Source organism: Globicephala melas, chromosome 15, assembly GCF_963455315.2.
Source record: "Globicephala melas chromosome 15, mGloMel1.2, whole genome shotgun sequence".
Classification (NCBI taxonomy): Eukaryota; Metazoa; Chordata; class Mammalia; order Artiodactyla; family Delphinidae; genus Globicephala; species Globicephala melas.
The window spans coordinates 37,858,782-37,878,482 of record NC_083328.1 but is presented as its reverse complement, the minus strand read 5'-3'; the positions used below and the strand labels follow the sequence as shown (position 1 = coordinate 37,878,482).

At 59.5% G+C, this 19,701-nt stretch overlaps 2 protein-coding genes across 9 annotated transcripts in view; both read right to left on the bottom strand.

Moving 5' to 3' along the window:
- AXIN1 (axin 1) overlaps nt 1–13,649 on the bottom strand; it is a 61,949-nt gene extending 48,300 nt beyond the window's left edge. For 3 of the 6 annotated variants that reach the window (XM_070043556.1, XM_070043555.1, XM_030872346.3), the window contains exons 1-4: nt 10,959–11,082; nt 8,358–8,647; nt 7,678–7,826; nt 138–1,098 (exon numbers count right to left, since the gene is read on the bottom strand). In XM_070043556.1, the coding sequence (XP_069899657.1) occupies nt 138–1,015 (878 nt within the window). In that variant the 5' untranslated portion in view covers nt 1,016–1,098; nt 7,678–7,826; nt 8,358–8,647; nt 10,959–11,082. Of the gene's footprint in view, nt 1–137; nt 1,099–4,931; nt 5,003–7,677; nt 7,827–8,357; nt 8,648–10,958; nt 11,083–11,704; nt 11,825–12,235 lie in introns of those variants that run through there. The other 3 variants (XM_060284659.2, XM_030872341.3, XM_030872343.3) reach the window with 3 other exon arrangements.
- A 2,794-nt stretch (nt 13,650–16,443) lies between these two features.
- Nucleotides 16,444–19,622, bottom strand: MRPL28 (mitochondrial ribosomal protein L28). 3 transcript variants are annotated; one of them, XM_060284261.2, is made up of 6 exons: nt 19,574–19,622; nt 18,919–19,216; nt 18,080–18,232; nt 17,625–17,759; nt 17,443–17,529; nt 16,444–16,834 (listed from the first exon to the last, which is right to left on the bottom strand). In XM_060284261.2, the coding sequence occupies exons 2-6, from the start codon at nt 19,204–19,206 to the stop codon at nt 16,727–16,729; spliced, it is 771 nt and encodes a 256-aa protein (XP_060140244.1). In that variant the 5' UTR covers nt 19,207–19,216; nt 19,574–19,622; the 3' UTR covers nt 16,444–16,726. The 3 variants fall into 3 exon arrangements, with proteins under 3 accessions (XP_060140244.1, XP_060140246.1, XP_060140245.1); XM_060284263.2 differs by lacking the exon at nt 19,574–19,622 and adding an exon at nt 19,537–19,557; XM_060284262.2 differs by lacking the exon at nt 19,574–19,622 and adding an exon at nt 19,504–19,549.
- Between the last annotated feature and the right edge of the window lie 79 nt (nt 19,623–19,701).

Sequence of the window (19,701 nt, the reverse complement as noted above, 5' to 3'; positions counted from 1 at the left end):
TGAGTAAAGAGTAAAACCACAATCTGCCCCAGCTCCAGGAGTCCACCCACTTTGGGGCTGAAGGACAAGACCTTTCCCTGCTAGTTCTCCAGGTCTTGGAGGTGAGCACAGAAACGGAGGCCTCGGGTCGGACTCACCTGAACTCTCTGCCTTCGCTGTACCGTCTACTTGAGGAGGCCCTCGGGGCGGCGGTTTCCAGAAGCAGCTTCTGCGTGAGCCTGCCGGGGGGAGCAGGGTCTCTGCCATCGTCTTCGTCTACGTCTTGGTCACATTTCCATTCCTCATCTTCGTTCAAAGTGGGTAGGTATCCAGGTACTCCCTTCCCTGTCCCCGACCCGGAGCTCTGGTCACTGCAGAGCTTTGGGCTCTCTGAGCCTGTCCTCGTGTACTCCAAATAAATATCGGACTTGAGGAACGAGGGGTAGGTGTTCTCCTCCATGGTAGACTGGATTTCCGTCTGGGCCTGGTCGAACATGGCAGGATCAATCTGCTGCTTCATGATGCAGTCCTTTATGAAGCTCTTGGTGGCTGGCTTGGTCTGCCTGGACACAATGCCATTGTTATCGAGGATGTACTTGCGGTAGATAGCTCTGGCCAGCTTCAGCCTCTTCTCCTCATTCGAGTCACAGGGCTCCAGTTTCCTAAAGCCGCTGCAGGCAAACCAGAAGTCCAGGAGATCAGCACAGTCCTCCTGCTTCAGAAAAGTTCTAAACAGGTTTATCCCGTCTTGATCATCCAGTAGGGAGTGCAGCGACTCGGCCCACTTCAAGTACGGAGGGGTGGGCGAAGCGCTGCCCTCAGGCTCGTACCCCAGGTCCAGATCTGAGCGCCTCGGAGTGGCTGTTGAAGTCTCACCTTTAATCCCGGCACCTTTCCCAGAGCAGAAGCTGTGGCTGATGGGCCTGGGGTCCGTGGACACCAGTTCACCCTCCTCACCAGGCACTGGGGGTCGGGGGGCATCTTCGGTGAAACTTGCTCCGAGGTCCAAGGGGAAACCCTGCTCTTGGATATTCATTTTGGGACTCTGTGCGTCAATGAACAATGAGCGCTGCACCCTAATACATCAGTACTTACAGCTCCAAAGTGAATCAATCTGTCCTGTTGAAACCATTAAGAGGACAAGGATTAGGAAAGGTGGGTCCATGGAAACATGACCACAGAGGTTTTCTCAAGACAAGACTCGCAATGATGCCCTCCCGCTCGAACTCAAAGCCAGAAATTCAGTTTAAATTGTCAATCTTTTGTCACAAAAAAGGTTTGTACTATATTAGAACAATTTCTGGAAACTTTTCCAACTACAGGAATGCCTCTGGCACTAAGAAATGAATGTCCAGAACACAGAGAGCGCCACTACCCTCAAGTGTCATTCTGTGAGAACAAAGAGAGACTAGCAGCCCATCCCAGCTACAGAGCTGCATGGCCAGTCCCTCTCCTCAGGCTCCAGGAAGGCAGAAGGACTGGAGGAAAGAGAGGTGCTTCTGGTCCTCCCAGCTGTATAAACCTCACATGAAAGACGAGGATGTGTATCTGAGTAGAACAGGGTCGCTGTGATACTCAGATATGGCACATCACTCACCAGAAGGCAGGCGGTCTGCTCTCCACTCCACACTCTCCAGGCCCACAGCCACTGTGCTTCCTGCTGCCCCATTACTTCACACTTACTGTGCCTCACAACATATGCGAACACACAGCAACTTGTTCCTCTAAGTCTCAACACGCCCAAAAGAGCAGTTAACCGTGGGTCGTTTTCAGCATCTTCAAGTGAGTGACCAAAGGACATCACTCACATGCACAGGCACAGGGGCCTTCTCACGCTGCCAATGATGTGGACAGTCTTTTTTTTTTTTGCGGGATCTTAGTTTCCTGACCAGGGATTGAACCTAGGCCCTCAGCAGTGAAAGCACGGAGTCCTAACCACTGGACCGTCAGGGAATTCCCGTGGACAGTCTTAAAAACGCTTCATCAGAAAGCTGCTCTCGACTTTAAAACCTTGCTTAAAAGGAAAGTGTCCTTCTGATAGCAAATGACAATTGAGTACTCTGAGGAGCAGAGAAGGTATAGAACAAACGAAATCCAAACACAATTAGCCAAGGAAGCATACAGCTCACATGATTCAACTCCATAAAATGAAAAACAAATTACCCACCCTCTTAGAGGTCAGGTGACTATGGCTTTTGTTTCTGCTGTCAGATGCCTGTCTTGTATGAGGGAGGACTGTCCTGGACCGGGACTCTGCCATGGTCTTTGGTCCTCCCTGTCACTGAGCCCACGAGCTCAGGCTACACCTCCCCACCTGGCCTGCTGGATGTAAGTGGTCTGCCTAGAGGGAGACTGGAGAGAAGCATGACAGGTCCAAATGCCTAAAGCACTGAACAAGCCAGAGGGAGCAGAGTGAAATCCTAAAACCTGGTACAAACACAAGGCGTGGATCTCCCCAGCCACCTCTCCACACTCTGGGTCCTGGCCTGCATGTAATCTGCCCCGGTACCTGCATTCTCACACTGCACACACTTCAGTTCACCTGCCAGCAGCTGCCAACAGCTAGAAGCATCTAGAGATGGAGGATGGGTCACAATTATTGTTCTGCAGCTAATGACTTTGTATGAAAACTACAGTGTAGGCTGCAATCTCAGCCTCGGCAGGAACAGCCTGCTCCTTCGTCAAGGCCCACGGGCTGTGACACTCTGCTGCTCGTGGACCACTTCAACTGCAAAGTCCTTTTTTTGAGTCCCATCAACACGGAATGAGCACCTTTGATGTCTCCACACCAGTTCATGGATGTCTAGTGTCCTCCTGTCGGGGACACCATCTCAGGAAAGAGGACCCGCACCTGGTGCTCTGAGCCTTACAGATGGAGATACTCTAGTTCACTAGCCTTGAGAAAAAACCAAGTCACTGCGTTCTAATAGGAGGCTAATGACAAGTCACTGTCACTTATCTCTTAAAGTGCTTATGTCTTCCATGTAAATGATTTGTAGCAGCCTGATTTAAACATTTTCTGCAGGGCCCACAGCATCTAACACAACGTCTTGCAACTAATGGGCACCAATAAACACCTAATTCATTAACATTAAGGAAAACAACACTTGTCATAGACGCCAAATGTCAGCTCTTCACAGGTGCTGAAATAGCAGCAAATTCAAGATCTAGCCCTTTATTATAAAAATGTGCTGTCTTGGTAGCCTAAGTTTTGATTTGTGTGAACACGTCCCCCTAATCATTTAAATTATTTTTTCATAGCCCAGAAGAAACATTTCTTAAACTTCACATATATTTTTGGCTGTCAAATGACAGAAGACCTTTGGTGTCCCTGGAAGCACACGAACATCTCTCCAAATTACTGTTATTGAAACGTGCTCCAATTACCAAAATATCTGGGTTCCCACGGAGAAGTACAGCAAGCATTCAGTGTGCACACACATACATACCACAGATAAAGCAGTTACATTAATTCAGGTTAGAGTCAAACGCCCACAAACACGGAATCTGGCCAACAGCCTGTAACCACCATCAGTAAAGGGATTCCATAAAAGGAATCCACAACTCTGATAACTCATTTAAAATCACCTTCAGTCACTGCCTAGGTGCACCCTCTGGGTACCATGGCAGCCAGCTCAATGCTATACGTGTGTGTATATTTATTTATTTTACTCAGATAGAACTTTAAAATTTTTGATTTATGTGGAGTGTGGAAATAATAGAGCATGATTCTGACATATTCCCAACTGTCCATTAATTAAAGTCTTGAAGGGTTGGGACTACTGTTTTACATGTAATCTGTTCCCCCACCACCTAAATCCTCAATGACTAATGTAACCCAAAAAATCCACTTAGCTTTTCTGAAACTAGAAATCCAAGAAACATCAATACCTGCTGAAAAATCAAACAGAAACATTGTATTTTGCATGCTTTCCCATCCTTGTCCCTGAATAGAAGTTCCTAAAACTGAAACCCAGATACTGCTATCTTGGGAGGTCAGGTTTAGACTGTGTAAGTTCTCCAAAACAGGGCCTGGTCCAAGTACATCTGAGATTCTTCCTGAAGCAGCAGAGAACGTTAAGTACAAGCAAGAAGGAGGGGCTGAGATGCACAATAACTCTTTATTAATTATCTTAGAGATGGGCTGAGAAAAATCCCCAAAGGACTAATGTATTTTTCTCTTCTGTCCTCGAGGCTGAGCTGTAAGTTTCACTGTCCTGACTATACAGCTCTGGTTTCACGAGCGACTGAATTCCAAAATGTAGGGCAAAGGTAGATTCTAAGATACACACCCAAGAGAGAGTTTTGGGGGCGAGGCATCAACCTGAAAGAGTAAAGCCCCTCAAGCAAGCCAAACCACAGCAGAGACCCAGATTCAGGCACCTCTGCCTCAGAGAGTGCCCTCCTTGGGTTTCACACTCACTCATTTCTACTTTTTGCTGGGGGAGGGGAAGGGACACTCCACTGTCCTGCTTATCTCCAGGATCTCTCTGCACCCCACCCACTCTGGCCGAACATGCCCCAGGCCCACAGACCACAGCACTGCAACCGGCACCATCCAATCAAACACATCAGCTGCAGACCCTGGTCTCTTCCAGGAGGACCCCCCATTCCTTCTCACAATCCTGAGTATTCCTCACCCCCTTCAGCTCACCTACAGCAAGTGGCTGCCCCTTCTGAACCAAATCCCACTCTTCCCCATCCACAGGCTCCAGAGTCAACAGACCTTGCCTTCTGCATCACCTGCTAGCATCCCTTCCTAGACACACCCGACCTCCCAAGAGTGGACCCACACACCTTCCTCACACGCTCCAAGCCCGCACAACCTCGGAGCCCGCACACCCTCCAAGCCCCTCTTCCGGGTCCCGCGCCTGGCCCGGCCTACGCGGCCTACAATGGGCGCCGCACAGGCCCGCGCCCCTCAGGAATGCGCGCCCGGCCGCAATACTCACCCGAGCGGCGGCGGCGGCGGCGGCGGCGGCGGCGGCGGGGCCCCGGGACCGGCTCCCAGAGCGGCGCGGCGCGGCGCGGCCCATGCGCTCAGCGGCGACGCGGCGGGCGGGACCGGGCGGGGGCGCGGCCCCGGGCGGCCCCCATCGCAGCGGCGGCGCGGCGGCCCGGAGGCGGGCGCGGGCAGGCCGCGGGGGCGCCGCCAAGGCCGGCCGCCCACTCCCACCGGCCTGCTCCGCGGGGACGCGGCTCCGGCCCGACTCCGGCCGGTCCGGTGGCGGCGGCGGTGGCGGCGGCGGCGGCGGCGGCGGCGGCGGCGGCGGCGGCGGCGGCGGCAGCGGCCGCGATCGCTTCCCCGAGCCGGGAGCCGAAGCTCACAGCGCCGAAGCCCAGGCCGGAGCGCCCCCGCCGGCGCCGTCCGGAAGTGCGGGGGCGGGGCCCGGAGCGTGAGGCGGGGCTTGGAGCGCGGGGGCGTGCCAAGAGCGTGGGGGAGGGGCCATGGGCGTGGGGCGGGGCCAGGAGCGTGGGGCGGGGCCGGGAACACCAGACGAACCCCGAGAGCGGTGACAGAGCGAAGCACTGTGGTGGGCGGAGCCTCTAGTGTGGAGGCGGGGCCGGAGCGTGGAGGCGGGGCCAAGAGAGTGGCAGCCCGGCCGAGAGCGCTAGACGGAACCGGAGCGCAGGGAAGGGCGAAGAGCGTAGCGGGTGAGGTCGAGCGTGGGGGCGGAGCCTCGAGCATGGAGGCGGGGCCTGATGTAGAAGTGGACCCTGAGCGTGGAGGCGGGGCCAAAAGCGTCTAGGCGGACCCGAGGCGTGACGCAGAGCGTGAGCGAGTGGGCGTGATCAAATGTGTCGGTTGGGGAGAGGCCGTGGTGTGGACGGTGCCAGGACGCTGTCAAGGGTGACCCGGGAGGGGGCGTCGGAAACTGCGCTGGGCCCCTGGGGCTGTGTGGTCCGGGAGGGTGGCCCGAGCACCGAGCAGATGGGCGGTCCCCAGGCGCACCGCGGGCGCACGCCAGGTTGCAGCCCTTTTCTGCTGCCCACACGGTGTCCACCGGCCCAGGGCTCCCCAGGTCGGCACCCACACGCCCGACCCGCGCCCAGCCGGCCTGCCACAGCCTCGGAGCTCCCTGAACGGGAAGACCCTCTCAGGAGGACGGCCACCAACAGCCCACGGCACGGAAGAAAGCAGGTGTCCCGGAGTTGGGCTGTTGGAGAGCACAGCCCGGCTGACTAGGAACTAAGACCCTGGTGACATCCAGCCTCTTTGTCCCCCTGCTCCGTGCCTGCTGCCCCCCAGGCAGCCAGGACCCTGAGAAGGTGGGCGTGGGCTCTGCCCTCCCTGAGTCCCCAGCCCATCAGGACCCAGCCAAGACCAGGGCACACAGTAGGCATCCAATAAATGTTGGAAGTCACTTGGGCAGGGGCCCCAACCTCCAAAGAGCTGTGGGCGGGACTGGCTGAGGCCCCACCCCAACTGGTCCAGCCTGCCTCAATTTCTCCCAGGCACCATCCAGCGTCCCGGCAAGGGCTCCACTTCCCATCACTGCCCCGTGGGTCCCACTGGCCCAGGCCAGCCTGAGAGCAAGGGCTTCTGGGTGTCCTGATCCCTGCACCCACTACCCTTCTCCCCCTCGCTGTTTCCATGGCAGCCCTTGCCTGATCTGCAAGCCCAGCTGGCTAGCTCCCATGTTGCCCACCCACCACCAGCCCTTCCCAGAGGAAAAGGATGTGGGTACCAGGAATTGATTACTGCCCCTAAGGAATTGCTTCTGCCACTCCCATGATCACCCAGGACCTCATCCTCCAGCAGTGCCATATCAGACCTGGCACCTTGAAAAATGCTCCCGACAAGCTCCAGGGCATGGCTGTACCCACATTATAACACAAGGAAGTTGAAGCTTAGGCCACACAGGGACCTGCTCACCTCCTCCCGGCCCAGGGCTCCCCAGCCCCTCATCCATCCCACACTAGCCTCAGCGGCCCTCACCTGGCCTGCTCTCTGGAGCTCTCGCAACCTTCAGGGCTCTTCCCTGGGTGCATTTGGTCACTTGCCCATCTTCATGCTTCAATTATGCTGCCCCCCCAACTCCCCAGTTCACCTCTAATGCCACCACATCTTCTCCTGATTCACCCTTGCTGCCCATCCTCATCCCTCATAGCTCCCAGGCAAGGAGAGAAGTCCAGGCTTGGGGCACTCTACCCACCAGCCAACCTCCTACCCAGCTGCCCACTGCTGGCCCCTGCCTGGGGTGAACGGCACAGAGGCATCCCAACCCCCAGCATCCAGCTTCCCAGGACTCAGCACAGCCTCTGACGCCCAGGGTTTCATAGGAAAGGGGAGCAATGAGGGACGAAGTCCACCAGGGAAGAATCCCCAGCCTGCCAATGGCCCAGGCCACCACCCAGGGCAGGCTGGGCAGGAGCAGGGGCTATGGGTAGGGACAGCACATCAGAGGAACTGCACTGCTGAACTCACTAGAGTCCTGGTGGCAGGTGTCACTCTCACCCACGTCCAGCTGGGATGGCCCCAGGCCTCCCAGTGCTGGGTACAGGAGATGTCTTTGCAGCCTCCCCCTGACCCTGTTCAGCCACAGAGCCTTAGAGACAGAGTAGGTGGCCATCATGGCACAACAGAGTCTCTGTGGGGTGCAGGAGTCCTCGGTGGGCCGAACAGACATCAGGACCTCCAGGACACTGGTCCTCAGGCTGTCTTTCCACTCCCAGACACGGGCCCCCAATGCTTGCCTTGGTTCTGCAGAGCTGCTGCTGTGGCCAGGCCAGGCTCCCAGGGTCGTGTCCACATCCATCCTCCTCCTGGCCCATGGTGGCAGATGTCCCCAGGCCCTGGGACCAGAACAGGGCCCTCGTGCCTCTGGCTCCTCGGGGCCCTCGCCCTGTGGGGACAGGAAGGGAGTCAGAAAGCCTGGAGGAAATGCTGTAGCCCTGCTTCAGGGTTGTGGCTATGGGCACTCAGGGAAGGCTGGAGCAGGGTGGCGGTGGGAGGAGCCCAGAGGAAGGAGCTTGGGGAGGCTCTGAAGAGAGGGAGGCAGGGAGGGCAGCCCTGGGGGCCTGCACTGGAGCAAGGGTGACCTGGCAGGGGGGCTGCGTCAGCCACCCAGAGCTGAGAGCAGACACAGAGCCATGGGAGCCTCACTTGGGAACAGGGAAGTCCATGATGGAGCCCTCTTTTCCTACAGAAGTCCTTTAAAATGCACCCCTCCCTGGGGGCAGGAGTCTGCCACAGGAGGCTTTAATGTGATAAACTGTAGATGACATTTGTTCAGGCTTTCCAGGAATGAAATAAAAAACTTAAGAGCAGAAAGTAAATCATTTTCTTCAACTGAGACATAAAAGGAATATTTGAAATTGAGTGAGCCCTGAAGCCTTACAGATGTTTGTCCACTTGGCTGGGGGAGACCACTTACAAGAATTAATCCTTGGGAATCATCCAAGATGCACCAAGGTGGTATGTTGAGGGGCGTCCAGCATGGCGCCATGTGTGGGGGATGAGCCCCGCAGACAGGCTACTGCACGTCAGATCCGCACAACTCCTGACTCCCAGGAGGGGAGGGCAAGGAGGGGCTGTTCTGAGTCAGGCTTCTGGAGGGAGTTGCAAGCTTCAGGCTGAGCCCCTTCTGGGCTCTGCATTTTCAGCTCTTCTGCCTGGCCCCAGGTGTGCACAGTGGGAGTGCGCAGTGGGCAGGCAGGTGAGGACCTGGAGAGGGAAGCGGCCTTGGCTCATCAGTTCTGACAAGTGCAAGTGGACTTCCCTTCTGAGAGGCGGCCCCAGCCACAGAGGCCAGCCACCTTCCTGGCCATGAACCTAGACCCCTGGGCTCCATGTTTTGTCTTGAGTGTCCTTTTTCCATCAGTTCTGAGCTCAGGGAGGAGGGCCAGGTGTTCCCCCATCACAAGTTCAACAAAGGATGTGGAGACATCACACCAAGGGCGTGAGAGACACCACCAAGTAGAAAGGCTTGGAGCCCATGCACACGGTACCCACTTGGGTGGACGCAGAGAATGTGCCTATAAAGGCAGGAACTACCCCAGAGCATTAATACCGGTCATTGCTGGAGGGCAATTAAGGCAGGCTCCAGTCTCTTCACACATCAGGAAGAAGGTCTACAACAACGTTACTGTTGAGATCTTAGGAAAACCAGGAAGCTCTGCAGCAGGCCATCGTCCCATCAACGGTCAGTATAAATTAATCCATCAGAGTGAGGCCAGCCTCAGGTGAGGATCCTGGGGTATGGGACAGAGCTGACCCATGGGGCAGTGTCAGGCAGGGTGTGACTGCCGTGGTCGCCCCGAGTCGGCCTTGGGACCAGCAAGAAGGTGCCACCTTGAGCTTCCTGGGCTGGCCAGCTCCATGACCACCCTGGGCTGGGGCCTCCCAGGGCCCCGACTCTGCCTCAGGCAGGTCCCCCACCTCTTTCCACCTGTGTCTGGCTCCTCTCACCCTTCCCACCTGGGGGCAGGTGTGTCCTCCAGGCTGCCATTTTGCATCCCTCTTGTTGCCTGGAGTTCTCTTGCCAGCCTGCAGCCGAAGCTGCCGCAGACAGATGCCCAGGAGCAACCTCAGTCCCAGTGCCAAGCTAGGGAGGTGGGGGGACAGGAGCAGGGCTTTGCTTCAGACAAACTGGCTTCAAGGTCACCTCAGTGGTGCAAGACACTTTCTGACCCTGCTGCTCTCTGTCATCCAGTCCTGGTGGCCCCTGCTCCTAGGAAGCACTTCATCCTGCCCTGGCCTCTTACAGGCCAGGAGGTCCCACCCACAGAGATGGAGAGCTGAGCACTCTGCCATTGCCGGTGCGGGCAGTACGCTCACAAACGGGCACGGTGGTCACCTGCTTGCTCCCGCTCGCTCAGAGCCCGGAGTCCCAGGCCCCGCAAGCCGGTGGCATGCTTGTCTCAGGGTCCCTGCACAGACCACTCACCCAGCAGACCTGACACAGCTCCCCTCATGCCTGCCGGCCCCCAGGAGTCAAGGGCAAAGCCCCAAAGCCAGCACACTCCATGCCAGGGTGCCCTCCACACACCCCCAACTCAGGTCTCACCCTGTGTCCTGAGGGGGTCCTGTCAGTCCAGGCTGAGGGGCACAGCAGGGACACCTTTCTGCACTGCCTCTCTGGAGGATTCTGACTGCGAGGGTGTGTCTAGTGGGCTCAGGGATGGAGGATGGGCATCGAAGTCTCGATGGCCAAGATGGCTCCCACCAGCCACAGGGGCTTGGGAAAGAGGAGGGGTGAGCAACCCACCCACCCCCAACCCAGCACCTCCCCAACTTGGGGGCCTCAGCGTCACCCGCCCAGCTCCTGCCTCCCTGGACACTTAAGCGTCTGCCTGTGTTTTGGGCCGGCCAGAGACTCTGGGCACCTCCTCGAGCCAGAGTATCCTCCTTAGCAAAGTGAGAGTCCCAGCGTGATCCTGCTAGCCTCAGAGGTCTGTGTGTGACCCTCCATGAATGGGCCCAGGCCACGAGATGGAGCCCACGCCGGCTGTGGTCTCAGACACATCACAAACAGAGGACTGGGCCTCCTGGCCTCGCCCACCCCCAGTGCTATTTCTCCAGGAGCACTGGTGTCCACATGGAAGGGCCAGGTTCCTAGAGACCTCGGCCCAACTTCTGGAAGCAGCAGGTAAAGTCCCACCTTCCCAGTCAGCCTCAGGCTACTCCCCTTCTGGTCTTGGGGCTGCCTGCCCGCCTGCTGCACTGACCCTCACGCCGGGCAGACTCCCCCTCTGTCCTCTCTGTCCCTGTCCTGGCTGCCCCATCCCCTAAGGCCTCTCCCAGTGCTGTGAGCGCTCACATCCATCTGAGGGTTATTGTTTCTCCTTCCACCTGACACATCTCATTCCACCCCCAGCCCCCACCCCGGCCAAGTCCCCATAGTCCTGGGGACCAGGGCCACCCCTCGAGCTGATAGCTAGGGGCCTTGGTGGCGGGAGGCAGGGAAGTGCTGCCCCAGGTGGGCCAGCTGCCCCTGTCCCCAGCCCACCCCTCCAGGTCTGCCTCCGCCACCCACCCTCCACTTTGCCATCCTTCGATGTCTCTCTCGGCTGCCTAGGAGCCCTGCGGCTGCCGCGGACCAGTTGTAAGTATGTGATTATGTATGCCGGGTCCCTCTGGCCCCTTTGTTGCTGCAGAATCTGTCATGGCAAACAAAAGTGCACTGGATTAGCCACAGTGGATTAAAAGATTTGCTTCTCAGAGTTTACCTAATAACCTAACAATCGCACTGACGGAGGCTTTGAACCTCCGAGACACACTCGCCAGGCCATCTGGGAGCCCTCAGCCTCTGCGGGCAGCAGGACGGTTGGGGTGATTACAGGCAGCCTCCGCCCGTCTTCACACCCGGCTCGGCCATGGCGGGCCTGAGCGCTCGGCTCCTGCCAGGCCCGTCTGGGCCCAACGTGGAGACGAGACCAGACTCCAGGAGAAGAAAATGGAGGCTCAGGTTGGGGGCCAAGGCCCAGGCAGGACCTCCTTCCAGAGGGCCCGCTGCCCAACGCCAGGTGTGGGTGGTGGGCACCAGCCCTTGCCTGCACGGGCCCACCCCCCCAGGGGCATCCACACGTCACACACAGCAGCAAGGACACTGCAACATGGAGTGCGGCCATGGCCGGCAGGTGACACTCCGGGCTCCACCATGCCATGGCGCACAGCCCCACGGCCAGCGCCCCTCAACGCGCGTTCCTGCACACACGCGTGCACACGCGCACACACACACGAGCGCGTCCCTCTTTGATCTCCAAAGGACACTCCATTTACAAGCTCTTAATCGCAGCTGCCTTTTCGGGCCCGTCCTCTGAAGTCCCGAGTAATGGGATTTGGCGCTTCTGATCCATCTTGGGCTGACCACTCCCCGTTATAGGTGGACGTTTTTTCCTTTTTTTCCGCCTTTTTTTTTCTTCTCGAAAAAATGCTTCTGAAATCGCACTGCCTTGACATGCCTGTTGCCTAGCCCTGGGAGCAGTGGCCGGGCAGCTGTTACGCTCAGGGCCTCAGCCAGTTGGGGGTCTTTGATGCCGCCTCTACGTGAAATCTGCCGAGAAAGACCCACGAGAGCGATTTTCGGACCTCGGTGCACTGGGATTCATCCTGCCTTGCGCCGTTTCCTTTGTCTCTCTTCCCATGACCCTTCCTTGGGGTACCTGGGGAGAGGGGCCCGGGGTGAAGGTGCAGAGGGTGGGGTGGGCTGAGGGCTGTGGGCTCAGCCACAAGAACAATGGGCAGCAGGGAGCACGTCCACCTGTCTGCCTGTCTGCCCGTCTATCCGTGCGCCCACCCAGCTTACCTCACCTGCCTGGCTCCGTGTGCCTGCTCCCGCCCCACCGGCCCGCGCTCCGCCATGCTGGGCCTGGCTGTCCGTCCGAGCACTCTGAGCCACTCCAGGAAGCGGGTCCCTGCTCTTGGCCACTGTGTGGCTGCAAGGAAGAAGCGTGACTCTAGGCTGCAGCTCGGGCTCCCACCGCCGATTGGCTGAGGCAGGGACCAGATGACGGCCTCGGAACCCTATGGTAGCCATGGCAACCAGCCCCTTTAGACACCGCCACCCCCGAGCCACTCCTGACTGCGGAGGGAGCAGGCGGCACCGCTGGTGGGCCCGCGCCAGGGTCCCCTTGGAGGGTCAGGTCAGACGTGGCTGGATGGTTGCTGCTCCTGCACCAGTTGTTGGGTGGTTTTTTTTGTGTGTGTTTCATGCACGTCCAGTGTTAGGGGTCCCTGTCCCTCTCTTGGGACATGTGCTAGGCCACTCCATGAATGCCCTTCCTGATGCCCTGGCAGTGGCAGGAACAGTGTCCTTGCAGCCCCTACTGAGAGGAAGACTTCAGGTCAGGCTTGTCCCAGGAGCTGAAGGCCAGGCCCAGTCTGGTGAGAAAATCATGTGTGAGGGCAGCAGGAGGAGGAGCAGGAGGAACTCCCCACCCCCAGGAGGCAGATCCAAGCTCTCCTCCACCTCAGACCCCACAGGGCCTCCTGGCCTCACCTCTGCCTGCCAACCCCTCCGCAGCCCTCTCCTTAGTCCTTTGGACACACAGACACACACAGCCCCAGCATGGCCCTGCTGCCCCACAGACCTTGTGTCTCCACCCAGTAGGACCCTGGGACACTTTCCAACCCTGTATCTTTGCACCCGCTCTTCCTGTGGCCTGCCCCAGGGTCTGCTGGCCTCAGTGAGGCCTTCCTTGATGTCTCAAGGCCACAGCTATTCAGCAAGGGCACAATGCAGCATCACTCCAAGAACTGGCCATCCTGGGTGTTGCAGGACAGAGAGCAGCCCAGAGCCACCCCCACCCCATCTCCATGACAACCCTTGGCCTTTCAAAAAGCCTGTGGGGTCAGCACCTCCTGGTCAAGGCCCCCACATAGGGCACCTCAGAGCCCTAGGAGGCCCAGCCCCACCTGCTGAGCAGAAGATGGAGGAACACCTGCAGAGCTTGGAGAAGCAGGTTTGGGCCTCAAGCCCCCAGGAAGAAGCCAAGGCTGAGGCAGGCCCCTGCCGAGGCCACTGCCAAAGCCAGAGGGACCCAGGAGTAAGGGGGAGCACGGAACAGGAGTCCAGAGTGGTCACACATCTGAGGGAACAGGCACAGGGCAGGCTGGGCTGGGCCCAGAGTCACAGGGCACAGACGCTGCTTGGCCAGCACCCTGAACTTGTCCTGAACTCTTCACACTGGCCTGGCCACACCCCAAGCTGCCCAGTCATGGGGCTTCCACCCCTAGCCTTGGGGCATCCCCTGCTGTGCTGGATGCCATGCGCAGACAGCTCTTGTCCAAGGGCAAAGTGGGCTGGGTCACCTGTGGGTGGTAAAGGGGCCAGGGCCTGAAGCCTCATTCTGGGGCTCAGGGTGAGCAGGGGAGGACTCTGGCATGCTACAGCACAGAGTGCCAACCTGCACAGGGCTGGTGCTGCTGGGCAAGTTCTCCTGACCCAGGGCTCCAGCTAGGGGGCAGCCAATGGCAGTGGGAGGAGAGGGGCTCAAGGGGGCAGCAATGGATAGTGAAGGTTGAGGTGGGTCCCAGTGCGTGTGGATGGGCCCCACAGCAGCTCCCTTATGCTCCCAGCACCCTGACAGGGCTCCAGTTGCCCTCTGCACACCTGCCACCCTGCAGACCCTGATAGTGAGGGGTCAGGCACAGAGCCCTAGACTGAGCCCTGCCCCTCTCAGCCTAGGTTGTCCCCTCTCTAGGTAGGGTTGGTCCTTTTGCCTGCCCTGGGACACAGGGACAGTGGAATCAGGCAGTGGACACAACAGGGCCTTGACACATCACGGTGTTGACGGCCATGCTACTGTCAAGGCCTCCAGTGCTGGTCCCGAGGGCCCGTCCCCAGTCCATAGCCACAGTGATGCTTCACCCTCCTGTCCACAGCCCAGCATGGAAGCTGACTGGTTGAGCTGTTGTCATAGAAACACACAGGAGGGTCGACCCAGCTGGTACAGACAGGGGCATGGCCTGTTTGCTGCCATGGGTCAGCGCAGGGCAGCTCATGCTTCCATAGGTTTGACCTTGATCAGCACAACCCCCTGCCCTGCACCAACCCAGGGTTCCGATGGGCTGCAGGGCCTCAGCCAGGGCAGAACTGGAGCTCTGACAGAGCAACAAAGAGGCTGTGGTTGAGACTGTGCAGAGGTGTGGTTGACGGAAATGAAGGCAGCTCAGGGGCCTCCGCCTGACCAGGGCTGGGAGGGTGGGACACGTGGAGGGCAAGGATGTGTGGCTGATGGGCAGCTCAGCTGCTGGCTCCATGCTTGTGGATGAGAGCAGCCCTTGTGTCCTCTCCCCACTCCCACCTCCCAGACGAAACCGGAAGGTCTGGGTTATTGTTTTCTTGGAGCTGGGGAGTGAGTTTTTCACTCAGTGAGGGCTTCTGAACCTTTCCTGAGTCAAGGATTTTTGTGAGAATTTGATGAAACTGATGCTGCACCACCAGAAAAATGCTCATGTTTTAGTTCTGGGGCCAGGACCACACTCAGACCCCCACCTCAGTCCAGCCTCAGGCTATGCAGGGGGCAAGTGACCTGCTAAGGGCATGCCAAGCTCCTCCCAGGAGCCAGCAGAAGCCAGCCTGGGCCCACCAGTGCTGACAGGGAGGCCAATTCCACCCTCCATCCACCTCTCCCCTCCCCTGTACTGCTCACACCGGGCCCAGCCCCCACCCCGCTCAGGCCACAAGCCCTATGCCAGCGCCAGGTCCCTCAGTTCCCTCGAGGCTCCAGGAATGGCACAGGTACCCCCTCAGCCTGTGGTCTTAGTTGGGGCGGGAAGGAGCAGGCAAGGGAGGGGTACCTGAGTCAATATCAGTGAACTGGGATGTTCTGGGTATGCATTGCAGGGGTACCCAGGCCACAGACTGGGGGTGGGGGTTGGGGGAAGGGGGGCGGGGCACAGAAAGGGGATCCTGAATGTGGGAGGGAACCAGGAGGTGGAAGCTGGGGAGACTGGCCCACCCAGAGCACCAGCAGTCTGTGTGGTTCAGACAACTGGGCTGGGCGTTGCCAGCCCACAGAGCCGGGCCAGGCGTGAGCTGGGCATCATCAGCTTTTGGTAAAATTCTTAAAAAATTAAAAGGGTCACAGAATAGGGATGAGGACACGTGGGGTCTCAAGGCATCCCCGGAGGAGACTGGGACTGGTGACCTCTGGGCATTCCCCCCAGGGCTCTGACCCAGAGGCAGCCCCCAATCCTGGATGACATCCTTGCAAGCCATGGAGCCTCCAGGGCCCTCCTGCAGCTGTGCCCACTGGCCAGCTGCATGCTCCCTATGGCCTCCCGCCCCATAAACACAGCCCAGGTGGCAGCACTTCCACGGCTCCCTCAGGGGAGCCTGGTGCCCCTCAGTCAGTTGCCAGGACCAGGTCAGAGGAACCCACCTGTGTCCTCCCAAAGAGACCCAAATGGGTCTCAGTGCTCAGGACTTCCAGGTTGGGTCAGCAAAGAGGGTCATGCCACCCCCAAATCTCAGAGCAGGAAAGGCCTCAGGTGCCTGGTCCAGTCTCCCACTGGGGGCCACATCCCCACCCAAGTTCAGGTCTGGGTCAGCTGAAGAGGGAACATCTGTGTCACAGGCCCCGCAGGCCATGTCGCTTCTGCCTCCTTTTGGACCGTGACAGGGAGGTGCTAACAGAAGCTCCAGACTCAAGGCCTTCCCTGCGAGACACTGGCACCAGCAGCACCTTCTGGGGCCCCTGCACCTCCCAGAGCTGGGGGGGTGGTGCTTGCCACCCCAAAGGCAGTGCTGGTGTGGACACCATACAGCCACTCCCAGAGCCAGAGCATAGCACCAGGTCTCTGCTCTGGAGAACATTCCAGGCAATGTGCCTTGAGCAGGAGCGAGCACAGTCCTACTCTATCCTAGGATGCCTCCCACAATGCTGGGTTCTCCCAGAGAAGAGAAAAGCACCAAAACCTTACACACCTAGGGACCACCACCCACCTCAGCTGCGTCCTGGGTCTCTGAGGCATGGGGTGAGCCTGATCCTCTAAGCAAAGCAGCACACACACAGCCCAGCTCAGACTTTACTCACACTGTCCCCCGAGGGTGATGACCTGCCTTGGCAGGGCCTCCACTGCGGGGAGGGGGGGACAGAGGCAGCGAGAGGGCCCCAGGCCTCTGGGGATCCTGGGACAAGAGACCTCCTGGGGCCTCCACAAAGCCCACCCCACCCGGGAGCTGCACGGCCAGCACACACGACCATGGGTGGCCCTCACCACCACCCCAGGCTCTGTCCACGGTGCCAAAGGGGGCGGGGTGCTGAGCCTGGCTGCCAGGTCCAGGTCCCATTGCAGCTACGTCCTGCTGGCTCTCTTCTGCATCACTGCTGGCTCAGATAGCGCTTGCTGCTGAAGCTGCTCGATCAGCTCTTCCACGTAGACCTTGAACAGAGGAACGGGGTCCTAGGGAGACAAGGCAGGTCACAGTGAGGCACTCTGGGGAGGGTGGGGATCCAGCTCCTGACCAAACACCGAGAGGAATCAAGCATGAGAGGACCAGGCCCCTCCGGCTTGGCCACAGGGTCAAGCAAGGCTACTTGCCATCCGCTAGCCCCCAGCCCAGAGGACAGTGCTCTGTTCGTGGGAGAGGGGCTGCAGGGCCCTTGGCTGCAGAGACTCCGGGCAGAGAGAAGGGGCAGCAGCTGCGACAGGCCCCCTGTCCTGGCAGCTATGACACGCTCCAGACTCCTCTAGGGGACAGACACAAAAGGCCTCAGTGCAGTACTGGGCAGACCCCGGGGGATACTAGGTGGCCACAGAAATCGATAGTGCCAAGCATCCAGCTCTTATCCATCTTCCCATCCACGAAACCAGCCAGCGGGGGCAGGAGAGAGTCAGGACCTGGAGGGGAGGGAGTGGGCCACGCGGAGACCACAGCCCATGGCTCCCGCTGGGCAGCAGTGCCTTCCCAAGCCCACCCAGTGCCCCTGTCAACGCACCCCAGGGGCTGCTGCTTGGCAGCTGTGCCCACTCCTGAGAGGGCAGGGCAGCTGGTGCCCACACACGCTCACCTTCTCTTCCAGGAGCCTCTGCTTCTCCACGGCCTCGTCCAGCGTCAGGCCAACCCACTCGGCTTCCGCCTCCGGGATGACAAACGCCTGGGCAGACAGAGAGGGGCTTGTGGGTGAGGTCAGGGTCAGGCAGCCGGCCAGGGGGCCCACGAGGAGCAGTAAGTAAAGGCTGGAGCCCTGACCTTGTACTTGTCGTAGATGGCCGCCCTCCTGTCGGGGTCATCTGGGTGCAGCTGGGGGTCCTGTCGGGCGAGCCGCAGCAGCATCCCTCGCTTCAGGTCCATCCCAAACTTGGAGCACAGGTCCTCCTTCGGGGTCTGGCAAGAGTCTCTGCATGGGGCCAGGTGCTGTGGGCAGGGCTCTGCCCACCCCACCAGCCGGCCCTTCCAGCTTCCTCCCCAGCAGCTGGCAGCCCCCAGGCCAGCCTGGTGGAGCACTTTAGGCCAGGTGGGCAGCCCCAGCACCCAGACCAGAAGCGAGGAAGGTCTAAGAGCAGAGAAGGAGACAGCTGTGCTCCCTCAGCCACATGGGCAAGATGGCCGTCCACAGTGATGAACTCCCACTGGGGCTGCCCAGAAAGGGACATGGTCTCATTTACATCTCACAAGGAACCCCAGCGTGGTGCAGATCTGCTTGCCTTGAGAATGTAGAAGTCAAACCCGTAGGCCTCGTCGATGAGGTCCAGGGTGCGCATGGTCACGGTCACGGTGAACCTGGTATCCAGGATCTCACTGTAAAGCTCACGCTGGAACAGCTGCGGCTTCCACACCTTCTTCACCCTCTTGGAGAGCTGAGGGGGCAAGAATCTTGGTGAGCGTTGCTGCTTCTCCCCACACACTAGAGTGGGGAGACTGGGCATGTGGAGTTGCACGAACCAGTCCCCACCTGGGGACCCAGTTGCCCACCCAGAGGTCAGCTTCTCCCCAGACCCTGCCCAAGTTGCTGGTGTTTATTCCAGACACACCACACACACAACCATAACTCCACGGTCCACAGGTCATCATATCCCAAACCAGGGACCAAGGGGCCAAAGGCAAAGGGAGACTCTAGCCTAGGAGGTCTCAAAGACATAAGCCCCCTCCTCCCCCCTGCCTCCCCACCAGAGGCAACACAGCTCAGGGAGCAGACTCAGGAGACCTGCTCCCAGGTGAGCCTCTCAGCCTTCCCAAATGCCAGCCCTGTAGGTGTCACAAAAAGTAGGGAAAGTATGGCGGTCAAGCTGACAGGTGACCTTAATCCTCATTCTCCATCTCTTCTCCCCACTCAGGGCTCCTCATCTATACACTTAATCTGGCTGCCAAAACTGTGACTTTTTACTCCTGAAGACACTCTTCAGATGGAGCTGTGTCTCCACCAGACTAGAAGCTCCCTCTCCCCGAGGGGTGGGGGTCCCTTTCACTGTCCAGGTACTTCCAGAGCCCGGAGCAAGGCAGCGAGGCCCAAGAAGTACCGCTCAAGCCCGTCCTGCTCACCCACCTTGTCGTTGTTGATGTATCTGTGACCCTGCACCCAGCCCTCGCCGCCCCAGAGCCCCAGCTGGGACTCCGGGGGATAGTGAACGGGAATGGGCACGTCCTCCACGCGCTCCCGCTGCCCGTTCTTGGGGTTGATCTTGATTTTGACCCCGTGTGGCCTGTAGTGAACGGGAGTGGGCGTCCGCGCCTCCTCCAGGGAACGCAGGTAGTGCTGGGGCAGGCGGGAGTAGATGCCCTCCCGCAGCCGAAGCTGCTTCCACAGGCCGACTGGGACCTTGTGCAGGGGCATCGCGGCGAGCCTGGCAGGAGGCAGGGACCACCGTCACGCGCGCCCGGCCGGACGCGGGCCCCGACCCCCACCCCCGACTCCAGCCCCCGGCGCCCCGCCCCATTCCTACCCTCACGCGCCGTCTCGACCCCTGCCCCATGGCCCCGCGCGGGCCCGAGCCCAGCGACGTAACTCCAAGCGGCCCGACCCCCCCCCGACTCCCGCCCCCGGCCCCCAGCCCCATCCCGACCCCCGGCTCCGCCTCCGTGCCCCCCGCGCGGCCCCAACCCCGACCCCGAGCCCCCGCGCGGCCCCGACCCCAGCCGCGTAACCCCGGGCCGGCCCAACCACCGCAAGACCCCAACTCCACCGCCGGACCACCGCCTACCTAACCGAGTCCCGCTCCCCGGCGGAACCGGAAATTGTGTCGGGGCACCTTGCCCTCCACTCGCCGCTGACTGGCTGCAAAGCCGGTCGGTCTACACCCACCTCGTCCCGCCCCACGTCTTTAGGGAC

Bases quoted from the DNA above. Each gene is read 5' to 3' on its own strand.
- MRPL28 (XM_060284261.2), bottom strand. From the start codon at position 19,206: ATGCCCCTGCACAAGGTCCCAGTCGGCCTGTGGAAGCAGCTTCGGCTG. The intron at 17,760-18,079 runs GCAAGCAGATCT...GACTCTTGCCAG, and splicing joins TTGACTTCTACATTCTCAAG to ACCCCGAAGGAGGACCTGTG. The intron at 16,835-17,442 runs GTGAGCGTGTGT...TTGTCTCCCTAG, and splicing joins AGAGGCTCCTGGAAGAGAAG to GACCCCGTTCCTCTGTTCAA.